Source organism: Myiozetetes cayanensis, unplaced genomic scaffold, assembly GCF_022539395.1.
Source record: "Myiozetetes cayanensis isolate MyiCay16 unplaced genomic scaffold, myiCay2020 scf2-11, whole genome shotgun sequence".
Lineage (NCBI taxonomy): Eukaryota > Metazoa > Chordata > Aves > Passeriformes > Tyrannidae > Myiozetetes > Myiozetetes cayanensis.
The window spans coordinates 51,147,647-51,161,411 of record NW_026087411.1 but is presented as its reverse complement, the minus strand read 5'-3'; the positions used below and the strand labels follow the sequence as shown (position 1 = coordinate 51,161,411).

The following is a 13,765-nucleotide window of genomic DNA, read 5'->3' as shown; positions in this document are numbered from 1 at the left end:
ATTAACAGATATTTTTCTGGGCCAAATTGGGGTTTTTGTCATTCTGAAAAGTTTATTTTTAGTTGTAGATCCATTTTAATGGCATATAAGATAAAGGTACCACAATAACTAGAATTGATGGGCTATGTTTCTGTGAACAGTAGACTAATCAGACGCTTTAGCTGAGTCCCTGTAAATCTTTTGAACTGTAATACATGTTAATAGCCCTCAGTTTCTTGAAAAAGAAAAGGTTTTGTTGGAATTGGTTCAGCTGAGAGATTGAGGTATATTTTTTCTCTAGGTAGGTCATAGAAAATTTTTCTTACTGACTGATAGAGAAAGAAGTAGTGCCAATTTTCCTAGAGTTTTGTCCAATTTTTTGGTGAAGAGGACTGGAGATCTGTGAGGTTTTCTCATCTGCCTTTTCCTAAGCAACCTGTGGAGTTTTAATTCTAAAACAAATTTTACAGCTCTGGAGAACAATTTTTTTGTTTGCTCTTGACATTTCCAGCTGTTGGTTCAGAGAACTATAGTCTTTCCTATGCTTTGGAGAGACAAATGAGATTACCTAAAGCCGTTCTCTGGCTTTTCCTTACTGTTCTCCAAGTTTTTTCTATAACCTTTGTCCATGAACAAGCTTGCAGTGCATGAACATTTTAGCAGTCATTCATATTTTTATCATGATTGATGGCTGACTTTGGTTTTGCTGAGGAAATAGCTACTAATCTATTTGGTAATTTTCCAATACTACCTGTTTTATTCTATTTCCTTGAGTGTTATCTATCTGTTAATTTCTCTATCATATATTCTTTATTCCCTCCTTTCCTGCCTTTTATCTTATGAGCTTATTTTAGGGTGATATTTCATTTGGACTACAAATTAGTATTTGAGAGTTAAGAGTCATGGAATCTGTTCCCATTTCTGTTGAAAAACTTAATGGGACCTTGGACAACTAATTTTTTCCCACTCTATTTTTAGAAGAGCTATAGTTAGGTTTGTCTTGCAAGGGAGCCTTAATCGATGGTTGTGATGTCCTTTACAATAAAAGGCTCTCTGCTGGAGAACAGTGGCATTGTTTTCTGTTTTCTTTCTTTTATGCTTCACCTCCTTTTTCTTTTTCAAATTTTTATTCTTAAACTCACTTTTCTTTTTCATTCATTTCATTCATTCTATGTTAGAATTATATCAAGAAACCCCTGCATAATTTAAAATCTGTTACAGAGTATTTAATTTGCTCTCCTTCCATCTCAGAAGATGTGGCAAAAAATGTGCTTTCTTCACATGATAAAATTACATTAATGCATTTTTGTAATAATTAATAATTTAAAATTCATTTCTGTATCATATTTTTCCCTTTGCTTTTCATGCTAGTCCGTATACAGAGGATCTCCGGTTTGTACAATGTTTCTATCTAATCTTTATTGTTCTTTCTGCTTGAAATTAGATAGGTTTTCTACAAGTATATAGCATGCAAGAGTCTTAAAAAATCTTTCATTACCTATAGCTATGCTTGTCTGAAAAGTGAAATTGCACCATTCAGTGCCTGTGGTTTTTAATTAAGAAACTTTCTGATTGCAGAAATGTATTTAAAATATAAAACCCATTTGAAAGGCGTTTCATAATTGTTATTCTTTGTGTGTGGTAATAACACATGTTTTCTTTCCCATATAGATTAAGCTTGTCAACATAAACTCAACTGATATTGCTGATGGCAGGCCTTCTATTGTGCTTGGCTTGGTGTGGACCATAATTTTATATTTTCAGGTACTACGTTTCTTATACTTCAGTGTAGATTGCTTAAATAAGGATTCAGGTTATAATTTCTTAGGAACTGGTGTAGTTCCAGTTTTACACTGTAGCTAAGTCACTTCGTAATTAGCTGAGGATCCTGAAAAAAGTAACAGTTGATGGTCAGGGTATTGCACATTGAGTAAAATCAGATACTTATCTTTGGAGTAGATTGGTCTTTACCTAAAATGGAGTTCCTTCATCACTGAAACATATTCTTCTGCTTTCTCTAAAGAGTACAACAGACCAAAAGAGGAAAAAAATAGAATTTTGGATTGTTGTTACAAGTATCTTTAGCAGGCTCAGTGGTGACTATGCTGTATGTCTAATTCCAGTGCAGTTGGTGTCAGACAGTAATTATTGTGAAACCATACATGTAAAAATGGTGATTTCACTGGGAGATGCAGATATTTGCAAGGATAAAATTTAGCTGCAAATGATGTAGATTGAGAGAGGGTTGTGTTTGTAGAAGAGAAATCATTTGCATTCTGTTGAAGCTAGGTGGGAGGGAAAACTGGCTTCCTAAATCCTGTGCATATGGGTTAACAAAGTGAGTCACTGCTCAACACTTAAAAAAACAACTAATTTTATTGCTCTTCTTTATGGAGTGCTTTGGCTCCCTTGTGATGTAACTTCCGTGTCTCAGGGATGCTGTTCTTCTTCGCACCAAGCACTGTGATGCCTTAATAGCTTAGATCTTCTCAGAATAAAAGTTAGTAAGAATGATGTTAACACTAATTTGTAGCTCTCTCAGATGAACAGAGAATATTATGCTTCTCAGACTTATTGAAACTCTAGTTCTCTGAATCAGTTTTATTTGGGTCATTTTTTGAGCTACTCTTTAGTTGTCACAGGCAAATACATCATTTTAACATGAATGAAAGCAGAACTGCATCAGAGGTGTGGTTCTCGTTGTGGCAGACTCATTCTGTGATGTGACTTTGGATTTTAAGTAGACAACATAGAATATCTTGCAACATCCTCTGGATATAGTTCTGTTATTTTAAAGAACTAAGATAGTTAGATGTTAGTGAAGTTAATGATCTTGAAAAAGTTAATGATTTTCATTTGATGAAAGACATAACTGTCCTACACCTTCAACAAGCACTACGAATGCACTTGCCTGCAGTTGCAGTACATTCACTATTTCTTCACAGTGTACCTCTAAGAAAAACCGCAATTGAGTTTATGCCAAAACAGTACAGTAGTAAGTAAAGAACTATCCAGATGAGATCACTGAAGTCATTGTCATTCTTTAGTTGAATGAGCTTCCTCGGAAATTAGTGAATTGTTTTATAATTTGAATTCAAGCTAAATGTAAGTCATTATCTTCTATTTTGATGGTAATTTGTCATAATAGGTAACATGACACACTTGCATATTGTTCTAGCTGTAGGGTGTCAAGTTGGTGATTGCTAGATGCCTTGTACTTCTGAATTTAAGACCATCACCTGGGCACATACATTAGCAGTTTTGAAGCTCCTTTGATTTACAGCATGTTATCACAGCTTGGGCCCAACTTTGTTTTGACAGTTGTATTAGGAAATCATTAAAGAAACTGGTGTGAATTAATTACAAAGAGTCCATTAACATTTTTTTCCCTACAGATTGAAGAGCTTACCAGCAACCTCCCACAGCTGCAGTCATTGTCTAGCAGCGCTTCTTCTGTGGAAAGCGTTGTCAGTTCAGAAACTGCAAGTCCCCCAAGCAAACGGAAGGTGGTAACCAAGGTCCAAGGAAGTGCCAGGAAGGCTTTATTAAAATGGTTACAGTACACAGCAGCAAAGTAAGTAACTTACGAATTAACTGATTTTATATCTTAAGTGCAAATTTTTCCTCAGATTCTAAACTCTCTCAGTCAGGGATCCTTCCTTTTGCTCCATAGTTACGGAGTACCTTCCTATATATATATTTATATAGAACCTCACCATATTCTTTTAGACAACTGAGGCTGCTAAATGTTACCACCATACAACAATCAAGTAATAAGTAATGATTTGCATTAATTTTAAAAGCAATCATATTTTATATTTTCTGACTAAAGAATGGGATTATCTCTGACAAAATGAGGAACTAAAGGGAAATGAGATGCCTGAATGACAGTGTATTAGTCCTGATGCCAAAACATTCGACGTGACACTGCCAGTCCCACACTGACTTAGCATTCCTCAGTGAGAGCTTGTAAAAGCATTACAGTCTGACACTTGCTGTTGAAAGGCAAGTGGTGAAAAATTATCTACCTCCTTCTGCAGTTTTTTGATACAAGGGGCATATTACTACAAAAATTGCCCTGAATTGTCATTCTTTTTAATCCAAGTTGGTTTTGAGTTATTTCTTGCTATCTCTTGTTAATTTGAGAATCTTCTAATTTATTTGATAAGATCATCCCACATTTTTTCTGCTTCCAGCTGCATTTTCCAGTTGTTAAGAAACAAAATGCAAATAGATTCTTAAATGAAACTCTCAACTTTATTGGGAAGAGTGGATAAAATGTTTTGAAAGAAGCCTAGTGGAAGGATGGTACACTTTGCCTAGTACTGCTTCACATAGTAATTTGCAAGGTCTAGCTCCTAAAAGTCGGTGAAAGCGTTTCACTGATCCCAGTGAGCTTTGAATGAAACCTTCACTCAGAGTTACTTGTTGCTGTGAACCTCCCAATGGCAAGACCACCTTAGTGTCTAAGTGTGTGTATGAAATTGTAGTATCATTCATGCTTTTGATAAGAACATAAAGAAATTTGTGTGTTACATTTTCCCCTTAACAGCAGTGATGTCAGTGTTCATACGTTTCATTTTTAAAAAATAGCAGATTAATACAGGTTTGGTTTTGTTGGGGTTTTTTTGTGGGTTTTTTTTGTGGGGGTGGGAGTTGGTTGGTTGTTTTTTGAGGGTTTGGGGGGGTTTTTTTGGTATGATGATGTACATAACTGAACTGCAGTAGTTTTAATTGGGTGAGATTTATAGAGAGTGAGAGAATAGTAAATGAAAATGCATACATCCACAGACTCCCTGTGTGTCACACAAGAACTTTGAGAACCTTGGTGCACTTCATTTTTTCAAAATACCATTGGCTTATTGCCACTACCAAGCCCACTACAGAGAAATATGGCATGTATATGACAAAAAACACTTGGATCTTCATAGGCAAAAGTGAATTTATGCAGTGGATGGATGGAGCTGTAGTCGACCTAATTAACACTACAGGAAAAACGAATGGTTTAGGTTTAATGATGGGTAAAGACTGGGTGGAGCATCATGTTTCCTCCCTTATTTCATGTAGTCTTAATGTTGTTGGTAACTTCTTTTTTCATTCATATTCCTTAGGCAAGTTGGAATTGAAATCAAAGATTTTGGACAAAGTTGGAGAAGTGGTGTTGCATTTCATTCTGTTATTCATGCTATCCGCCCAGACTTAGTGGACATGGAGAAAGTGAGGGGAAGGTCAAATAGGGAAAACCTGGAAGAAGCCTTCACACTTGCAGAAGCAGAACTGGGAATTCCAAGGCTCCTTGATCCAGAAGGTACCTATTGCATAGCTGAAAAAAGTTTGAGCTACTTACATGAGTTCAATCAGATATGCAAATTCACTGTGTTTAGAATTTCATTAGCATTTTGTACCATTCAACTAAAATTTTAATATTCTGTGTTCTATACTTGTCTAGATGTGGATGTTGAAAAGCCAGATGAAAAGTCTGTTATGACCTATGTAGCCCAGTTTTTGAAGTACTATCCTGATCCTCATCATACAGTGACCGATGTGCAGGAGAATGATGTAAGTTTCTCTTTCTCATGAAGGGGGAATTTTAGAATAATCTAAATGCATTTTATAACTTTCTTATGGTTTATTATGTTTCCTTTTGATGAACAGTTAAAGTGAAAAGCAAGTACAATAAGAAAAATGGGAAAGATTAGCTCAGAATAAAAGAACCAGTGTTCCAGATATTTACTAGTGGATGGAGAAAATAAAATGGTGATCCTGAAGATGTTTTTCTATTTTTAGTAGTAGTGCCAAAATAGAAATCAAACATTTATTGTAAATAGTAGCAAACCAATGGATCCCAAAGTTCCTTGAGAAGTTTTCAAGCATAACACTAATGACATTTCAATAGTTTGTTACCTGAAGCAATGTGTCACTTATGTTTCTATCACGCTGCATTTCTGAATAAGAACAAGAATAGTCCAAGAGATTGCTTAGGTACAGTCTTTGGGCTTTCAGGCTTGAGAGGCATTTACAATTTAGACACCTGTTCCTTTCTATTTACACTAATGTTTGACTGTTTACTCTAAGGAATTGTTTACAATCGTGTTATTTGCTTGGTATTTGATTTGTGTATGTTCTAGTGCATTGGCTTTGCACTGGTATGACTATACTCAGCAATGCCAAGCTATCATGACTCACTTCCTCGTCCTGATCATTTGCTTTCTTCATGACAAACACAGGAAACACTGCTGAGACAATCTGCTCAGCCCCAGCAAGAGAGAAAGAAAAGCAATTTTTATCTGTGTTTCTTTGCATTCCCTACAGAGATCGAGAAGAATTTTGAAAGGAGTGATTGTCCTTCCTTATGGTTATGTGTGGCTAAGGTAGCTGTAGCTTTGCTATTTAATTCTAGTGCCTGAGCACTGGAATTTTTCATCTTGCTGTCTGCAGCATTGGTCTGAAAACATACGTGTGCCAGCGTCGCAGCATTCTACTGAGCGATGGGGCTGCTGAAGCAGACAGAGTGAGCACTGAAGCCTCATGCTGTGGCCTGTGGCAGGCTGAGGCAGTCCTGTCATCTCCGTGCCGTGGCACACACTGCAGTTTCTGTTTCAGTTGTTGGGCAGGTCTGCTGCCTGTGCTGGCATTAGGTTTTGAGCAACAATCTCACCACCTTCTCCTGAGCTTTACGTAGAGATGATGCAGGAGAATGCAGGATTCAGCCACTCCATGCTCTACCTGCCTCTGGCTGTACCCACAGAGATGGTAGCCCAAGTTACGAAAGAGGAACTAATGAGTTTCCTCCAGAATTCCAACTAAATTAGTAGGAAACAAAACCACACAAATCAATTTGACACGTGGACATGCTGATTTCAGGACCACTTCCTCTTCTTAGATATCGCTAAGATATTCCACTAGCAATCCAGATAAATATTGGTAAAACTGCTGATCTCTTGCATGTCACACTGCAGAAACCAGTAACTCCCAGACTCTGAGAGTAGCAGTTTGACATTGCACTAAATTTCTAATGTAATCGTTCTTTGTTTCCTCGAGGAGGAACTGTAGTCCTTCTTACTGACCTGGAGTATCCATGTCCATCTTCACATTGTTTGGTTTTAGTTATTTAGGATGGGATTTATCCATCTTTAAAATCTGAAAGCTAGGTAGTTACAGCATTCCACCTGTAGCCAGCAAGAAATAGTCCCTTTCCCAGATGGGATCTTTCATAAGACAGTGTCCTAAATTATCTTCTGGAAGCTCGTGTTGCAGAGCATTTCAACAGAGTTAAAACTGAGTCAGATTAATCCATTCCTTAGGTAATAATAGAATAAAATGTTGTTGGCAGTTGATTAAAAAGAAATCTAGACATGCTCTTTATTTTAGTGACCAGGACAATTCCCCTGTTTTAACCTTTCTGTCTTCCTCCTGAAGTAGAGAGGAAATAAACAAAGAAATATTTATCACACAGTAGTAGAATCTAGGTACCTGGGAGAGATAACCTTACAAGACTCTTATCCCTTGAACTCTTGGGGTGTTCCTAATTTCTTATTTTCTAAAATTAGGGACTTCTAGGGTATATTCCACCTGACCTGTGTTAAGTGCCTGCTGTAGAATGAGTTGGACAGTACATGCTAGATACAACTGGTTTGTCAAAAAGAACTGAAAAGGAAGTTTTTCAGTTGCAGATGCCTAAATTTAGTTAGAAGAATCCTGCTCCAGAGTGAAGTGTGTCTGGGTGATTAATGGCAGGGAGGAGGAGGGCAAGAGGAGATTTCTAACCCTCTCCTCCCACCCCCCAGCCAACTCAGCTACCACAGTGTTTCCTCAAGATGTGTTGTCCACACAAATTCCTGTTCATCTTCCCTCCTGTTTCAATGCTCAGTTTATAAAGAATTTGCATTGAAATGATTGGAGTAATGATTGAAGCTTATCCCTTATTTCTGGTCAGAGGGAACAGTTATTTGCACGTGCATTTCCAGAATTAAAAGGGATCTAATAGCTCTTACATAGACCAACTATGAACACATGTGAACTTGTGTAGTCAACATATCTCAAAGAATCACAGTTACTCTAAGGTAAGTAACTATTTTTCCAGATAAAATAAATCATGTAGTGACAACCTGAAAATCAGATCTAATATGAAAACTACTTCACTAGATATGATACAGACACATGACCTTGATAATAGTTTTAAGTTCATCTTGTATTCTTACATGTGTGGCTCTCACTGTTCTCTCTGGACTTTCTGCCTGCTTTGCTTTGTTTTATTTTGCCTTTTTTTTTTTTTTCTTCCCCCCTGCATCTCGTTTTCCCAATTGTTTCTTATTGCTAGGAACTTCAAGCAATCTCAACTTTTGTCATTTCTTTTATGAAATTTAAGGTAAGGGTATATGCTCCGGAATAATTGCTTGAATTGGACCTCTCATGGTTGTAATATTTTTTCATCCCGCACTTGTATGACCTTAGATTTGGGATTTTTTTATGTACATTGGTTTGCTAACCTTAAGTTAATCTTTCCAAAAAAACAAATAGATGTCCATGATAAATCTAAGTCTGCTTTCTTACATGAGCTGATCCTAACAGCCAAATACTTAATTTTGCCAATAAGTTAACAGAAATATTATAGAAAAGTAATAACTTTCCTATAATAGGACTCAGACTATGCTTTTGGTTTTCTTAAATATAAACATGGAAAAGAATAGATTATAGCTTGATGTTTCTACACATCTAATCTCATTTTAGATGGCTATTTTTGTATGTCTTTAGGTTTATAGAGTAGATACTAGAGAATGTGATTGTGTAAGTGGTGTATGTGGATTGTGGGTTGGAAGGAGAGCATATTCATGTGCAATTGCATGGTATATGCTGCTCCTTTTTCACATAAATTAAGATTTTTTAAAATATACTTTTTAAATCATCTTGGACATTTAGGCAGCTATAATTTTCTGGTATTAACTGAGAGAAGTTCAGAAAGCTAACATGGAGTGTATGAAATGAGCATTCAGGGGTGAAACTGGAAGACTGCAGAAGTGAATATATTATGAAATAAGTAACAGGTGTCGCTGCAGTCAGTCAATACTGTTTATAATTTGACTTGATACAATTAATTATCCAAGTTCCACACTCTTGAGTTTTTTTTGGTTGGTATAGGGTTTTTTAAATATATATGCAAAAATAAATTATTTTAAAGTAACTATGATCAATTCATCTCACATTATGTATATCTACTTTGTGATGTGCTGAAGTGAAGATTAATACTGATAGCAGAATTATTCCTATATTCTCAATCCATTCAAGTAAATTTGGACATCTTTAATGGGACCTTATACATTCTTAGCATTACACAGCCTCAGTGCATTGCTTCTTAAACTAGAGGAGATTTGAAGTGACTAAAGCTCTGTTGATTTTCTTATCATGGTATAAATTTAACTACAAAGAAAGCACATTCCCTCAAAGTATTTCTGATGCTAAGTCTTCTTGTGCTCTGATGAGCAAGCAATTCAGAAGATAATCCTTTCATCTGACATCTTTATGCCAGCAGAGTTCCCCAATGTAAGAGGAATTTCTTGAGCAGCAGCTGCAAAAATAGCTTTCTGAACTCTTCCAGTGATTTAGTCTACTTTGACAGATAGTCATTAATAGCTCATCTCTGAACGTGATACTTGGCTCAGCATTCACCCTTCATCTGTGATACTGTTGTCAGTGAATGAGTTTCAGTAACAAATTTATGCATAAACTTTTTTAAAGGGACTTGATTTTCTCAGTACATGCACAATACAGTACTTTAATGTCCCTGAAAAACAGGTGACTTACATTTTTTTAGATTTGAAAATTCTATTGTGCCTGTGCCTGAGAATTTGAACAGTTCACCTGGTTTATAATTACATACTTAAGAACACAAAAAAGCACTCCTTTTCTGGTCCATAATTAAAATTTTCATTATGTTTTTAGCTCTTCAAACACTATAGTATTCCGTATTATGTAATTTTCAAATTAACTATGGCATATCAGTTAATAGACTAATGTTTTGACTTTGAGCCTGGGCTGAAAATTTTCTTTGTAAAATCAAATTGTACCCCCTTAATATACTGGAACTCATAAACACTTTTCTCTAATTACCTTCTTTGATGTTGTTTGTCAGTTGAGTGCTCCAGTTCTGTTAATCTCTGCAAATTAAGGAATATTCATAGAATGGTGTCAGGACAAATTAATACTTTAAAATGCTGCTTAGAAGGAGCATGCCAAGTGAGTCACAGGGTCTTAGATAAACTCAAATAAATGTTACCAGAGATCAATGATCCTCATGCTGGGGAAAGTGCAGGTAGTTATAACTATTCTAGATAACTTTTGTTTGATGGTTTACCTTCTGATCTGTCTGCTGCTTCAGACATGCAGGCTTTAGGAAGTAGTTTACATATCTGTAAGGATGTCCTTTTGATGTTTTCTGCTGAGTAAGAACCACTAAGCGCTAATAAAAATCTTGTTTTAAGAATGATAGCTCTGTGGGGTGTTAACACTTAGTTAGTGCCTTGATGTGTAAGTAGGTGAATCTCTTCTGTTGGTTACCCAAACTGAGACTTTAAAGTGCTTCAGTATCAACCAAGACCACAGAACCACATTTGCTGGTGATAAGTGACGCACTGAAGTGGAAACCTGCGAAAATGTATGAATGAATGAATAAAATAAAATGCTTATCATGCATTGTTGCACAGTATCTTTAACAGTATTCAATTAGATCATTACTGAAACATCTACATCTTCTAAAATTAAACAAAGTAAATAAAAATATGTCTAATTAACTAATTTAGAAAAATTATAGAAGACTCAGTGCCATCTGTTAACATTATCTTTTCACTTAGTGTCAGAGAAACAGTATATGATTTAAGAGAAATGAGGCTGTTCCTGTGTTCTTTACCTTCAGGTACCATAGAGGTATTCTTAATCCCAGTGATAGTCTATTTCAAAAAGATTTAGTTAGATCCAGTTTCAACCATTATTGAATTTCCTGTGATGACAGGAACCTTACAAAATATCTATTTTGTTCAGATTACTGTATGAGCAGCTGATGGCACACTCATGCTCTTTCAAAGTCTTTCAGGGAGGTGCTTTTCAGCAATATGAATGTGAGCCATAGAGGAATATAAGCCAGTGTTTTAGAAAACTAAATTTATAGTGTGAATTAAAAATAATATATGCAACACTGGGACACACTTATTGTCTTACTGAGGTCAAGAATATCTTACTGAAAGTTTTAGTTAGTAGGATTGTTACAGGATTTTCAATCCATTAAGATGCATATTTTAGTATTGCCTTGATGGACCTGGCAGCTAAATATTAATAGAAATCTCAGTAGTCTCACTAAAGTTATAGATTCTAAAGAATAGAGTAAATTTAATTCCCAAGTTCTTTTTCTGATGGTAGAATGAGTTAAGATTCTCTCTTATTATGTTCTTCTTGTTTGGATGGGCAATCTTAGAGGTCTTTTCCAACCTAAATGATTCTGTTATTCTCTTCCTAGGGGAGTAGTCCTGACTTTCCTGTTTTTTTCAAAGAATCTTGATGTTATTTTCCCACACACAGACCAGAAGAGTCGTCGTCTTTTCTATATTTAAATGATTTGAGAAGTTGAAAGTGCTAGGAGTTCTGGCTTCTTGAGACATTATGTGCAGTCAAGGAAAGCCCAGTATTAGAAATATCTGGAGCAGGGAAGTGTCATATCTGTCCTATACTGTTTCTCAGGTATCAGAAGTGTGTCAGAAGCCAGGAGCATAAGTTAGAGTGAACTTTGTTCCAACACAGCTGCTTAATATCAGTGCAACTACCCAGCTATCAAGTTAACATCTATAATATCTGTTATATTTGCAACAATCAGTTGTCCAAATTCTGTGCAACCAAGTATCGCTGTTTTGAGTAGAGGATCAATAAGAGAATTAGTAGAAATACACTAAAGACAGGTTTCTTTCATATCTGAGGAACCTGTCAGTTCTTTGGCTGAAAATGCAGTAGCTCTATGCTTTTTGAACTATTAAGGGAAGTTATATTTCACATATCTGAGGCAGCTTTCAAAGGAAGGAACCATAACTGGCTACTTTTCCCAGGTCAGGATCTTTTTTAAAAAGACAGTACTTGGTTTCTTAAATACAGGGCAGTCACTATTCTTTTTTTATCCTGTGGTCCAGTTTTCTCTCAACTAATGCTTAAAATTTAATCACTCATTTTAGGTGATTAGCTTATATGATGGAATATTGCATTTGTTCACTGTAATAGATATGTTTCTGGCAAATTTTACTGGAGTATGGCTACTTTGGTTTCAAAAAGTAGCTTCTTATTAACAGCCAACACATATGGTTCATTGAAAATCTGAAATGAACGCTTATGTCCTACTTGATCAGGCTGCTTACACAGTGCACAAAATAATCTCTGTTGTCTGCTAACCTTCAGAGAGTTCACATGCTCACAAACCTGAGATTTCCTGTTAGTATTTTTCTGTTGACTGCCAGGTCACTGAATTCTGCAGAGATCTTTGCAGCCTTGCAAAGCAGCAGTGCCATGACAGACTGAAGTGTTAAAGGAAAACTGTAAAAAAATATGCTTTTCTTCAAAGCCATAAAATGGCATAGAAGCAAAAGAAACTGAATACAATTGGATTTTCTATATTTCTTTTCATTTTCCATGTAAAATATTTTGCTAACTTCTGATCTTGTGAACTTGATGTCAAGGATTGCCCTGGAGTTGCTCAGAAAATAACTTCTTTTTCAGCAATAACAGACTAGCTAATAAAATGTTAGTAAAAGATGAAAAAAAAATCCTCTCCTGTCTCAGCTTAATTAACTTTTATTGAAAATTGACTTTGCAAGTCTGTGAAAGACTAAAATTACTTATTAAGATATATTAAAAGGACTTTTTGTTAATACATCAGGTGAGAACTGCAAGTAATATCTTGGACACTGCAATGTCCCAGTTTGTCATGATTTCACCATTGCAAGACTCATGTCTAGTTGCTGAGTTCTCTTATACTCAGGAATTGCTTTTCAGTTAGGTAAATGATAAGAAAATTGGATCCACCATCTTTCACTACAACTAATGATCTTGACTTGCTATAGAGATTTTAATTTCTGGACTATATCTGTCACCTCTACTAATAGGCTGCAATGGTTTTTTTTTAATGTATGGTTGTACTATGTCATAGAAGGAAGACAGACTGGTACTGAGAGACCTAAAAGTGTGGGCGGAACAATTTGAAAGAGACATAGCCCGAGCACAGGTGGCAGAAACAAGCTTACAAGAGAAATATCAGGTAAGCAGTAGGAAAAATTATGTATGATAAGAAATTATTGACATTATTATGTGTAAAAGTACTGCAGTATTTTATGAAATCTGTATATATGTGAGCCGATATACTGTTGTTTAAAGTAATAAGGGCACAAACTGTCTTGCCTTTTGTTGGTGGAGGAATTATAATGTCAGCACCATCTTTGCTACGTAGGACAGTGCACAGATGGTTTGCCTAATGCAGTGCTTTTCCTAGCAGTGTGAAGAAGAACTGTCCTAGTTAGAAGTGAGCATGTGTCTGTGCCATCCTTCCAGATCCTGCATGGTTTGGCAGATAGGAGGTACGACTGAAGGCTGGATGAAGTGACAGGTGGAGAGGACAGGGCTTAGAGCTTTGTTTTTATCGCCCCTCTCAAAGGTTAATGTCTAAGTCAGTAAGACAAATTTTGGCCTAAATTTTCTCCTAAAGCTTGACCATTCTCTAAAAGCAGCCATTGTCCCAAGTAGCATGAATTCCATTTACCGG

General features: G+C 36.0%; 1 protein-coding gene across 16 annotated transcripts in view; it reads left to right on the top strand.

Annotated features, from left to right (window-relative positions):
* The window catches only part of SYNE1 (spectrin repeat containing nuclear envelope protein 1), a 298,651-nt gene that overhangs the window by 57,426 nt on the left and 227,460 nt on the right, over positions 1–13,765 (top strand). For 12 of the 16 annotated variants that reach the window (XM_050314867.1, XM_050314864.1, XM_050314869.1 and 9 more), the window contains exons 5-10: positions 1,351–1,371; positions 1,651–1,743; positions 3,375–3,553; positions 5,091–5,287; positions 5,429–5,538; positions 13,157–13,264. In XM_050314867.1, the coding sequence (XP_050170824.1) occupies positions 1,351–1,371; positions 1,651–1,743; positions 3,375–3,553; positions 5,091–5,287; positions 5,429–5,538; positions 13,157–13,264 (708 nt within the window). The remainder of the gene's footprint in view (positions 1–1,350; positions 1,372–1,650; positions 1,744–3,374; positions 3,554–5,090; positions 5,288–5,428; positions 5,539–13,156; positions 13,265–13,765) is intronic. The other 4 variants (XM_050314877.1, XM_050314878.1, XM_050314876.1 and 1 more) reach the window with 1 other exon arrangement.